This window comes from Scyliorhinus canicula, chromosome 1 (genome assembly GCF_902713615.1).
Source record: "Scyliorhinus canicula chromosome 1, sScyCan1.1, whole genome shotgun sequence".
In the NCBI taxonomy this organism is placed as follows: Eukaryota; Metazoa; Chordata; class Chondrichthyes; order Carcharhiniformes; family Scyliorhinidae; genus Scyliorhinus; species Scyliorhinus canicula.
In genome coordinates this window covers 289,799,234-289,812,820 of record NC_052146.1, presented here as the reverse complement: position 1 = coordinate 289,812,820, position 13,587 = coordinate 289,799,234, and the positions used below count along the sequence as shown (strand labels likewise).

Below are 13,587 nucleotides of genomic sequence, written 5' to 3'. Positions count from 1 at the left end.
GTGACATCACCTTGTCCTCACTTTCAATCCATGTCTAGGTTGTCTTGCTGAAGGAATGGAGAATCAAGGCATCTTTGGTCTCCCTGTCTTTCATAGTTGCTCAATTCTGCACCTACGTCTTCACCTTGGGCCTCCTCCGGCTCCTCCTCCTCAGGCCCTTCACTTGAGTGCTCCCAAGCAGCCTGTGTGGCTGCCCCACTGTCTTCATCCTCCAATGTTTTCATCCTCCAATGTGTCCCCCCTTCACAGAGCCAGGTTGTGCAGTGCACAACAATAAATTAGATGCGCTCGGAGGATATTGAAGTGCTCTGCCGGATCGATCTAGGCAGTGGAGCCTCCTCTTGAGCAGCCCAATGGTTCTCTCAATTGCCATCCTTGTAGAGGCATGACATAGAACATACAATGCAGAAGGAGGCCATTTGGCCCATCGAGTCTGCACTGACCCACTTAAGACCTCACTTCGACTCTATCCCCGTAACCCCTCTTAAACTTTTTTTTTGGTCACTAAGGGCAATTTAGCATGGCCAATCCACCTAACTTGCACATCTTTGGACTGTGGGAGGAAACCGGAGCACCCGGAGGAAACCCACGCAGACACGGGGAGAACGTGCAGACTCCGTACTGACAGTGACCCAGCAGGGAATCGAACCTGGGACCCTGGCGCTGTGAAGCCACAGTGCTAATCAATTGTTCTGCCATGCTGCCCCCCTTTGATGGCTTTGATGACTGTGATGGTACATTTCCTCTGCTTCCTTCCTTGGGTACCTTAGCGGTGCCATGTGCCAGCTTTTCAGGGTATTGTCCTTGTCAGCCAGGAGCCAAACATCCAACTGGGGGTTGAAGAGCCTTGGCACCTGGCAGTGTGACGGCATACGCATCATGGCAGCTGCCAGGGTACATGTTGCAAACGTTCTGAAATGTCACCTACCCTTGAATATTTGGGTCCCAGGCTTTGTCACCTTGTAGCCATGTCTCTGTAATGACTATAGGATTATATGTATTTCCGAATGCTCCAGGCATTGAGATACAGAGCCTGTAGTTCTGAACTTTACTATTTCTACAGCTTCTAGCTTCATCTGCTGGCGCACTCTCTTAACTTTGCATGTTCTGCCCACCCCCCCCCCCCCCCCCCCCCCCCACACACACACACACACACACACACACACATCACCCCCGCCACGCTGTGACTATCATTTCCCTTATTACTACCTTACTCTCTTTACCTTGTATTCTCTCTCTTTAATTTATCACATCTACCCACACTCAATCCCTTGCCCCCAGAAGTTAGGTTAAAGCCCTCTCCACTGCTCTAGTTATCTGACTCACGAGAACGTTGGTCCCAGCGTGGTTTAAGTGAAAACCCATCCTAGTGGTACCACTCCCACTTTCCCCAGTACTGCAGCTTTGTCGCTGTTATCCTGAATGGTTTGTTCACATGTGTGCCCATATAATGGAGAAGTGTGCCACAGGAGGCCTTGAGATGAAGGAGAACACAACCTTAGATGCAAGCTTTTGCCTTTCTTTGACTGTTAAATGAAAATTAATGTTTTCTTTATTCGTCACAGTAAAGATCTATCGATTCTACGGATCACAGTAAATAAATAACATCGTTAATGAGAACAATAGTTAGTTTCGATTTTTCACCACAAGTGAACAAAGGCTGGGCCCTGTAATCACTTTTGTCTGCCTGCAACTTTCTTCTTTTGTGCAAAGTATGCACTCAACGACAACATTTTCTGATTAAGCCTTGCCTTTCAAAATTCCCTGCTCCAGTTTTTAACATTTTGGAAAAACAAAATCATTGCCAAGAGGCAAGACCGATTCATCTATACCTCCTGTGCTTGGTTGCTAACTTTGATTCCTGGTCTGGTAATGCCTCTATTTAAAAAAATAATTCTTATCCTTGTTTTCAAATCCCACCCTGGCTGTGCCTCTCCCTATCTCTGTGTAATCCCCTCTAACCATAAAACTCTCTTGGATCTCTGCACTCCTCCAATTCTGTGCACCCCTGATTTTCTTCACCTCCTTCGTTGGCAGCGTTGCCTTCAGCTGTCTGGGCCCTAAGCTCTGCACTCCCCCTCCCTAAATTCTCTGCCTCTCTACTTGTTTTTCAGTGTAAAAGGTTGAGGAAATTGCGGAATAAAAATCTTGCCCTCAATTTTTTACTGCACGGCACCAGCGATCAGCCATGTTGCCATTAAATGGAGGAATGGGTGCAAGGGATTGGACACTCTATTCCCCTTCCTAAAGGGGGATAAGAACATAAAAGACCTGAAAATGGAGTGTGCCATCTGTGACCAGGAATTGCAATATGGTTCTTCCTCTCACCAGCTCTCTGCCTTATACTCGATTGTTTCTGAGTAGGAATCATCACTCAAATCCCTCCTAATTGGCATGAGAATGTCACTTTAAGAAATGTTTGGCTGCTCATGTTACTGCAGTGATGTCAGAGTGTGGGTGGAGCTGAGCTCTGACTCTTCTTTTTAGTTTCACTTTGAAAATAGCTTGGGTGAGTCTGTTTTTTGGTTTTCGTTTTTCAGTGTTGGAGCTGAAGCCAGACAAAGCAAGTGTACTGAAGTTCTCTCTGCCATGAAAAGACTATCTCTTGATCATTTGGTGAATTCAGAATTAGAAATGTTCTCATTAGTGAATGTGAACCTGTTAAAAGGTGTTTCTTTTGTCTTCTGGATGTTGTTTGGGAAGTTATTAAGGATTACTTAGTGTTGTATTCTTTGGGGGTTGTATTTGAATTGATGGTTGCTAAGATATTCACTGTATGTATTAAAAAGGTTAACTTGAGTTCATAGAATAAACATTGTTTTGCTTTAAAAAATACTTTTCCATTTCTGCTGTACCACACCTGTAGAGTGGGCTGTGCGCTCCCCATACCACAATCTATTAAAAGTTGTGGGTCTGGTGAACTCCATGATTTTCTATGTTCTATACACTTTGGGGTTCTCTAAACCCTGGCCCATAACATAATGAACATAACTGCCACCAATAAACCACACACTAATCAGAAATTTGCTTACTAACCCCCCCTTTAACTGAGCCGAACCCTCCGCCAAATCTCCCCATGTCCTCCCAACACAGAATGTCACCCTACTGAAGACAGTCCATGTCAGCCCTTTCCTGACATCTCTGGTGATGGCTAACCTGGCCTTCTGCCAATGGATTACCGGCAACGCCCCACACCACCCCCTTACCCCTCCTAATCGGCATTAACCCAGTGCTTTGTTTAAAAACAAGAGTTTTCTTTTAAAACTCCTCCCATCTCTGGTTGTGAGAGAGTATTTTTTGGAAGGTGCTGGTGTAGGGTTACGTGTCAGCCAATTTGCAAGGTTTCATAAGGAACAATTAGATAATAACCATGTTTTAGTGATGTTGGCTAAGGGGTGAATATTGGCCAGGACGCCACCAACAACTCTGCTCTTCATTGAAATAGTGCCATGGAATCATCTCATTTGGCCCTGAGAAGTCGGAAAAAGTCTCTGTTTAATGCTGCATTTCTAACAAGAAATCATCCGTTCAGCACTGCGCTGGGCTGACCCCCTAGGTTTTAGGGCTCGAGTCTGTGGTGCAGGGGTCTTGCCCACAGCCTTCTAATTCAGTAAAGAGTGTTAACAACCGAGCAGCAACTTTATTGTTAGTGATAAAGCAGTAGCTAACTTGGACAGAGCCAGGGTCCTGCAAACATAATGGCATGAATGTGACTGCCCCACGCCATGCCTGTTTTTGGCAGTGGGGTAAATTATGACGGGTGAGAATGTTCATTTTCTTTTAATTTCAGCACAGATCCTAAGGTCTGCCTGCAATGGAAACTGGGTGAATGGCATTGGAGGTGCTGTGTGGGCAACAGGTGCCATGGGTTAGGGGTTGGCATTGGGGGGGGGGGGGGGGGACATGTGTTAGCACGGAGGGCTCGTGCGAATATGACAGGGCATGGGAGTGGATGGGGGGAACATGTGTTGGAATGGAGGGCTTGTGCAGATATGACAGGGCATGGGAGTGGATGGGGGGAACATGTGTTGGAATGGAGGGCTTGTGCAGATATGACAGGGCATGGGAGTGGATGGGGGAACATGTGTTGGAATGGAGGACTCGTGCAGATATGACAGGGCATGGGAGCGGATGGGAGGAACATGTGTTGGAATGGAGGGCTTGTGCGGATAAGACGGGGTGTGGGTGGGCGGGGCATGAGTTGTCATGGAGGAGCCATTTGAGTGGGTGGGGGTAGTGAGGGATGAGGGCTATAGGGTTCAACAGCTGCTAAAACGACTGGGATGAAGTCCCAGAGAATTTGCAAAACCTCTGGAAGAATCATATTTAACTCCTTCATGTGGGCACATCCAAATTATTTGAATCTTGTGTTTAAATGTCGTTTTGATCATTTGACATTTTTTTTCAAGAGAACATTGAGGTTCCAAAATCTCAGCATTTCTCAATAACTTAATCTCTCCACAGGGTGCTACATTGATTGTCCTCTTTCCATTTATGTTGCATTGCACCAAGGAAATGACATTGGCCAAAGTGGGTGTGTTGATGAAACTGGCATCTCTCCTCTTGCTGACCTTCTCCACACAAACCTGGATGGTGTTTCTAAGTAAGTAAACAATCCAAAGCTGCAGCTTGAAATTATGAACGATCATATCAATACTTCAACACCTTTTGTGTCAAATCCCCCCATCCTGATATTGTAGCCAAGCTTTGTACATGCTTCCATTCCTCCTGCTAAAGTAACAAGCAAAGGGATTGAAGCCCCTTTGTGAGACATTCCGCATCAAACGTACTCCTTGGATGATCACCCTCACTTAAATTGCGGAAAGACCAGCCCTGCAGTCTCTTGAATGGGTCTGAATAATTTATCCAACTCTTCCTGAAGGAAAGGAGCCACCAGGGAATATCACCACCCTCCTGATTTAGAGCCGTTTCAGTTAGATTATAACAACCCGGATATTATAAGCGTCTTGGAATCTCTCCTCCACAATGTACCTCTCCACCGAAGAGTGCACAAAATGGTTCTTGTGTTTGGATACAAAAGAATATGTGGGACAGTGGATGGGATATCTCCGACCATTCCCTCCGGTATGATCTTCCGGTCGGAGAGTGCAAACAACGGGAAACCCTGTTGACAGTGGCAAGATACCAAACAGCAATTTAGCGTGGCCAATCCACCTAACCTGCACATCTTTGGGCTGTGGGAGGAAACTGGAGTACCCGAAGGAAACCCACGCAGACACTGGAAGAGGGTGTAAACGCCACACAGATAGTCACCCAAAACCAGAATCGGATCCTTGACACTGTGAGACTGCAGTACTAAACACTGTCCCACTGTGCCTCCCCTGCTGTGTTGTTCCAATATTTATGCCATAAAAGAGCTGAACCAGCAGGAAGCATGTTCAGCATACATGCTGGACAACATCCTTTGCTTTAGTCAACATCTTTAATTACAGTCAGCATCCTTCAAAACAAAAACCCGATACTGAGAGGTGCAGATGGTGATCACTTCCTTGCTGCATTAATTTCCCTGATTCAGTTGACAAGTTATTTAGGGTCGCCTTTAAGGTTGGGTTGTGGTTTCTTACAATTTAGTGCCTTGCTATGGTGATATAGAGGACAGTTTCTGTTTTTCCCCAAGACGCCATATCCTATGCCACAGGATGTTAGTGTCCCTGAGCATACAGTTATACCCATGTTTATAAATCTATAAACCTTTGACCAGCGGATGAACTCTGCTTTCAATGTTTAATCTTTACTTCATAGGAGAATCACTCTTTTAGATCTTGTAACCCCTTATTTATAACTTCATACTTTTGGCTGTATTGCTTCACAGGATTCTGTAACACGTATTAAGCATTCATAACAATAATGTTGCCCAGTGTCATTTTCAGAATTGGATTTTTATGTTTGCAAAATTACACAGACACAGTTAATATGGATTATTTGATGATATTTATCCTATTGGAACTAACCCATTTGCAGAAAGTGATGCACAAATCTTGAAATGCAGCTCTGTGAAATTTCACCTGTTTCTAAATATCAAATTGTTTTTGTTTAATTCCATGTGATTCCTTGATTCTTAATGTGTGTGATACATGTATAAATAAACATATTACCATTTTGGAAAATGTGTACCAACTGACATTTACAAGGCTAGTTATCTATTAATTTGATGATCTGCTGAATGTTACTGGCTGTCCTCCTTTGATTTTGGAAGTGCATAAACGGAAGATGTTCCATTATTCATGCAATGTCTGTGAACCTTCACCCTAATGAGCAAGCAGCATTTTGATGGATTCAGTGGGTGAAGGCTTCAGCAAGGATAAAGAAATAGACAATGGGGAATTGTTGCAGAACCAGCTTATCCCACGTATATGTGGAAGATCTTTCCTTTAAAGCCTAATTTGACACTGCAAATTTAAAATCAAATAGGTGTCGGCTAAATGTGTACTGAAGTAGTGTCACGCCTGAAATGGAGGCGGTTATGAATCTTGGAATTACTCTTTGTAAAATCCCTCTGTACAATGCAAATGAGTATTAACCATGAGAAATATAAATGTCTGTACCGGCTGGCTAACAAGTTGGCTTTGCTGGTCTGTTTCAGTAAATCAAATCTGGGGTGCGAGGTCCTTTCTTAAAAGGATAAGTTGCAGATTAGCCTTCTATGGTATTTTCTCCTGCTGAACAGATATTCTGGCATGAAAAAATAAAGGGATAATTGTTTTCATGGTTCCTTTTAAAATTGGAGTCCTGTTGTTAGTATAGAGTGACCCCCATCAACCCGCCCACTTACCCTTGTAGACCCAGAAGAGGAACTTCAGAGAGTCATGAATACCGCCCAGTCCATCACACGAACCTGCCTCCCATCCATGGACTCCATCTACACCTCCCGCTGCCTGGGGAAAGCGGGCAGCATAATCAAGGATCCCTCCCACCTGGCTTACTCACTTTTCCAACTTCTTCCATCAGGCAGGAGATACAGAAGTCTGAGAACACGCACGAACAGACTCCAACAGCTTCTTCCCCACTGTCACCAGACTCCTAAATGATCCTTTTATTGACTGACCTCATTAACACTACATCCTGTATGCTTCATCCAATGCCAATGCTTATGTAATTACATTGTATATCTTATGTTGCCGTATTATGTATTTTCTTGAATTTTGTTTAATTCCCTTTTCTTCCCATGTACTAAATGATCTGTTGAGCTGCTTGCAGAAAAATACTTTTCACTGTACCTCGGTACATGTGACAATAAACAAATCCAATCCAATATACTCGGTTGGCCCCTGAATTCGGTGCTGTGGAATAACGTCTAGTGAAATGGGCCTTAGCTGAGCAGCGTGAATCAGTTGCGAAATTGTAAAACACAGCACCGTGAAGTGAGCAAAGATTTTTATGAAGAAGAAGCAGATTCCAGACGAGCACCTGTGCTGGCCCTCAATGACTTGAGCCCCGTTGCATCTAATAAATGACCTCTTCAGATCATCTGAGAAATGAAGACTGGTTTAATAATTTAAAAAATCAGCGAAGACTTGAGGGAAATGATTTCCAATTTCATTACTGGCTAGTGATCTTAAGTGAACCTATTATCAAGTTAACCCTGTTTCATTATTTAATATTAATTCTGATACTAATGAACATGCATTTGAGTGTCAGCTTAACTACTGAGTAATGAACGAGGCAGTAGACAAGGAGAAAGAACAAATCCTTTTCCTGAGGATGAAAGGGTGGACATAATGAAAATGTCAATCCCATGATTTATATTCTGGAATCGAATACACAAAGTTTTTTCTTCACATGGGAACTAGAAAAATCACCATAGATTCAGCAGGGTCTCCAAAGTGTTCATTCTAATGAAGTGGAGGAAATCCGGAAAGAGCTGAAGACGGTCATCATCTCAAGCTGCGAGGAAACCATCGGCTACAAGACCAGGAATGACCAAGGCCGGTTCGACGAGAGCGACCACATCATCCAAGACCTCATTGACAAGAAGAGGAAAGCTTTCCGCGCCTGGCAAAACAACATAACAGAAGCAACATAACCAGCAAGGCAAAGAGGAGAGCTCTTCAATCAACCAAGGCGGACGTACAAGGAAGAACTAGGGAAACCCAGAACCAATAGTGGATTGAGAAAGCTAAGGTGCTGCAACTGCACAACACCCGGGGCTTCTTCGGTGCCACCAAAGCAATATATGGACCCAATACCCTAGACCTCAAATCGGTGCGGTATAAGGATGGAACCCCCTTGAGAGGGAGAGAAAACATCAGCCTTTGTAGAGAAAACATTTCAAAGGACTCCTAAACTGTGATACAATCATAGATGAGAACGTGTTTGAGGAAATCCCCAAACTCCCCAAAAAGATGATCCTGGTCTCCCACCAATCATGAATGAAGTCAAAGCCACAATTAAACACGTAAAGAATGGAAAAGCCGCAGGATTGGGTGGGGGTCCCTGCGGAGATTTTCAAATATGGAGGAGAAGAGATCACCCGTCATCTCCGTCAGCTGTTCCTGAAAATCTGGGGCAGGGAAGAAATTCCTGTTGACCTCTGGAATGCCGTCATCGCCACCATCTTAAAGAAAGGAGACACTACCAGGGGACCTCCATATTCTCCATAGCTGGGAAGACCCTCTCCTGAATTCTCGATAGCCGCCTTCTCCCAGTCTCTGAAGAAATCCTTCCGGAAGCCAGGCTTCTGTTCAAACAGCAGACATGATTTTCACTGCTTGGCAACTTCCTAGAGAAACGCCAAGAGCAACATCAACCACTCTACGTGGCCTTCATCGATATGACTCAGTCAATTGGGAAGGGCCAGGGAAGACCCTGTCAAAGGCTGTCTGTCCAGAAAATCCATCAGAATCCTCTGATTCCTCCACAACAAGATGTTGGTGGTGACGGTCCTCGCTGACAGAAATAAGACAGAAACCTTTTGAGATCAAGACTTGAGTCCAGCAGGGATGTGTCATTATCCCCACTTCTTTCTCCATCTTCATCACCACCATCCTTCACCTTCTTAAGAGTAAGCTTCCCAGTGAAGTGGGCATCATCCACAGGATGGACGGAAAATGTTTCAACCTCAACCGGTTGAAATTCAAGGAGAAAGCGACATTGACTTCGCTTGTGGACCTTCAGTATGCTGATGACCTCCCCAACTCCACTCTCTCAGAAGAGATTCTCCAAGCCATACTTGACACCTTCACAAAAACATACCAAAGAATCACTCCCACCCTCAACCTCCAGAAGACTCTAGGGCAAGATCAGGTTTCTCCCTCCATCAAGATCAACAGAGAAACTCTACCAAATGTGGAACATTTCCTCTGCTTGGGGAGCCAGCTCTCATCTAAGGTTGACATAAGTGCGGCGATCCAATATCATATCCAGTCCGCGAGTGCCTACTTCGGACTCCTCAGGATGGGAGTCTCTGATGACCACGACACTAGTGCTGACACTAAGACCTAGACCCTCGTGTACAAAGCAGTTGTCCTCCCAACTCTTCTATGTGGCTCAGAAACTTAGACCACCTCAAAGCCTTGGAGCAGTACCATCAACACTATCTGAGACAAATTGGGAGGGCGGGTGTACTAGCATCCGCGTTCTTGAAGGAGCAAAGAGCATCAGCATCGAGGCCATGGTCATTTGAAACCAACTCGCTGGGCGGCCATGTGATTAGGATATCAGAGTCCCAACTGCCAAAGCAAATCTTCTTCACTCAGCTCAAGGACGGCACCTGAACAAGACACTGACAAAGGAAGCTCTTCAAAAACACCCTGAAGGCTTATCTCAAGAAATGCAACATAGACGTCAATCCCTGGAATGGGGGACATATTTCTTCGAGGACACCCAATGGCAAGAGGAGGCCAGGCAAAGGAGTCTGAGAAAGGAACACCAGCGATCTAGAAGCCAAGGATCGATCCCACCTCCCGGAAACACCTGCCAAGTGTGCGGCGCTAGGATTTGACTCATCAGCCATGTGTGAACCCACAGAACCCATGACCAGTAACCCAGAGTTTCTTAGGTGGACAATCATACTCGTCCGTGAGCGCCAAAGAAGAAGACATTTAGAGAGGCAGTTAATAATATACGATGCCAATGAAGGTTGGCCACTCGGGAATTAGAAATTCAATCACTATAGATCCCCATTCCTTTTGCTGCCCATGCTGGAAAATAGACATCAGAAGAGGATCAGTTTAGGTTACGATAGCACCATAGGCCATGCTCACTGGAAGTAGCCTGAGGGGGAAGGTTGGGGAACTAAGCTTGTGTAGCATGGGCATTTTGAACTATAAGCTACTGGAGGGGCTGTGGCAAATTCCAAAGAGGAAGATAGGTAAACTAGATCACGCATAAGAGTTTTCCGGGAGGGGAAGATACTACCGATGCTCCACTGGACCGTGTGACATATTTCTGAAATCCCAGTAAAGGAGAAGATTAGCCCAATATGGTCTACCATACACATACTCCTATCAGATGAGGGGGACTGAAGGAAGTGAGGGCTGGGGGCTTTGTGATCAACCATCGTATTCAATCCATTGAGAGGTCAGTCAGATCTGATTCATCAGTACAGTTAAATCCCGCCTCCTGCTATTTTTCTCCTGATTTTGCTCCTTTTTGTATCCCCGAAGGTGATGCTTCACACTTGGGTCCAATTTTAAAAGCAGGAGTAAGCCTTTCATTGCAGTTCTGGAGCTGCTAACTCTCGTGACCATCAACAATTTATTAGCCTGTGGTGCCATGGCGCCCAGACTGATTGCTTTTCTGATGTACACTTTCCAACGCGAGTTCCTAGGTAGCAAAAGGAATGGGAATCTATGGTCTCCTTCCTTACTTGTAGTTCCCTATTGCCATTCAGATTGAAGCCAGCTGATGCAGCATGGAGCTAGAGCTGAACCAGGGAGTTCCCAGGTTTGTATGGTTCTGTATCACGCTATTGTTATTGGAATTGTCGTCTAAAGCTGGTCTTGAACATTTCTGACAATGTTACTGCAGGTTGATGGTGACTTATCCCCCCGTGCTGCATATATGGAAAATCCGCAACAGGCTCATGGAAGAGATAGAAAGTTGGTCAGAGTGAAGGCAGTCGAGGAAAAGTGGAAATGGTGCTGATGCTTCTGCAAGGCTAAAACCAATAGATATGATGGCCAGGAATGATCAATTATTCTTACAGCGGCACATTATATTCCAAGGTGCCATGAGGGGATCTCTTGCGTGGGAATGACATCTTTAAAAATATTTTTGTCCACGGGATCCTAAAGTATTTCTCAACAACAAATAGAAAGCATCTTCTTTGAAGATGTAGCAAGCAAAGTGGATAATGGGGATCCTGTAGATATAATATATCTGGACTTGGGGGAGGCGTTTGATAAGGTGCGACACTGAAGGTTAATTCATAAGATTAGATCACAGGGGACTAGGGGTAATTTATTAACTTGGATAGAAGACTGGCTGGCGGACAGAAGATAGAGAGTCGGGATAAATGGGTCTGGGGCTGGTAAAAGGGGCTGGTTTAGCTCACTGGGCTAAATCACTGGCTTTTAAAGCAGACCAAGCAGGCCAGCAGCATGGTTCGATTCCCATACCAGCCTCCCCGGACAGGCGCCGTAATGTGGCGACTAGGGGCTTTTCACAGTAACTTCATTGAAGCCTACTCGTGACAATAAACGATTTTCATTTAATTTTCATTTAATTTTCTGGATGGCAAGATGGAACTAATGGGGTGCCAGTGGGTTCGGTCTTTGGGGCTCCAGCTATTTATGATCTATATAAATGACTTGGATACAGGGATGGAAGGTTCTATAGCCAAATTTGCAGACAACACAAAAATAGGTGGGACAGTAAATTCTAATGAGGACATAAGAACCTTACAAATGGATGCAGATAGGTTAGGAGAGTGGGCCAAAATGTGGCACATGCAGTTTAACGTGAATAAGTGTGAGGTCATGAATTTTGGTCGGAAAAATAGGCAACTTATTATCTAAATGGGGAGAGATTTTGGGATGCTCTGATGCAGAGGGATCTGGGGTTCCTCGTTCATGAATCACTGAAAACTAGCATGCAGGTACAGCAGATAAAGAGTGTCTCCTTCTTTCCAGAATGTTTTTTTTTTGCATGACCTAAGTAATCACTCTTACTCTGTACTCTGCACTTGCAGACATACGTTTCTCCTTTTAAATAAAAGCCCCCACAGTGCTTGCTGGTTAAGTTCCCAGAGGGCAGTGATATTTTACACTCGAGGAGTCGAGCTGTTTAATTTAAAAGCAATTGTTTGCACAGACTCCCGATGCCATTGCAGGCAACCCACAGACCGAGCTAGATTGGGGGCAATCTGAATTTGAATCATAATTTTTGTTCCCTTGTATAATCGGAAAATGAAGCATTGCTAAATTTATTTATCGCAATTTTATTTAAACAGCATTTTTTTGAGTAGTAAGTTAAATTGCAGAGAATCTAATAGAAGCTTTGTGCTAACAGAGAGCCCTTAATAAACACGGCCTGTGATATATCTCGCAGCTACTCCTGCTTAATTTACTCTTTAAAGTAATAATTTAGTTCCCAGCCAACATTTATTTCTAAAACTGTTCGTTTTTGCTTGGGATTTGTTCTGGATTTTTACATTTCACAGTTTTGATGCCTGTTAACTGTTCCAAAAAAATAATTGCTCACGTTCAACAGTCAATTGTGGTGCTGTTCTTCAAAAACAGCTTGTGTTTCTATATGCCCCTTAACATAATAAAATGTCTCAAGGTGCTTCACAGGGTCATTACAAGACAAAGTTGTGGTGAATGTGTAACCACTATAATTCACATTGTACATTGCTGTGGCCCTATGGGCTCCATCTGTGAGCCATTGCGCGGCTCTGCCCCCTTCAGGAAGTATAAGTGCTGCGGTCCTGCGAGTCCGCCCTCAGTTCAGCACAGTCGCAGGAAGGCTCAGTTGTAAGCCGATTAAAGCCACAGTTTACTCCAACTCGTGTCTCAGAGTGAATTGACGGTTGCATCAATTTAATCGACTTAAAGAACGACTATGGAATCAGCCCTCAAACCTGACCGACTGGAACTCGATCCACAGGCCGCAGAGGCAAAGGACATTTTTTTGCATTGGCTTTGGTGCTTCAAGGCCTACCTGGCTGCGTTGACGACCTCCTCTGTTACAGATGAACAGAAACTAAGTCTTCTCCACGCACGGGTGAGCCATCGTATTTCTACTCAACTTAATGAAGCTGACTATTACACTGAGGCCCTCGCGATACTCGACCGCCTGTACGTGTGGCCCGTGAACGAAGTCTGCGCGTGACACATCTTCACAACTTGTCACCAGCGCCCTGGGGAGTCGCTAGATGACTATCTGTGCGACCTCAAAGCCCTAGCACGCGACTGTAACTACCAGGTCGTGACAGCCACTCAGCACATGGAACTCGCCGTCCGAGACGTGTACGTTGCGGGGGTCCGATCAAATTATGTGCAGCAGCGTCTTCTTGAGAACGGGGCCCAGGATCTGGAGGACACGGTGAGGTCGCTTTCCAAAGCCTAACTGCGTTCCCGGCCGATCACGCGACCCCATCGTGGACCCCCGACCAAAGGCTGCCCC

General features: G+C 45.0%; 1 protein-coding gene across 1 annotated transcript in view; it reads left to right on the top strand.

The window, feature by feature from the left end:
* Positions 1 to 13,587, top strand: part of zgc:174356 (uncharacterized protein LOC100137120 homolog) — a 113,587-nt gene that overhangs the window by 43,783 nt on the left and 56,217 nt on the right. Inside the window, exon 4 of the mRNA XM_038815000.1 lies at positions 4,465 to 4,603. Within this exon, the coding sequence (XP_038670928.1) occupies positions 4,465 to 4,603 (139 nt within the window). The remainder of the gene's footprint in view (positions 1 to 4,464; positions 4,604 to 13,587) is intronic.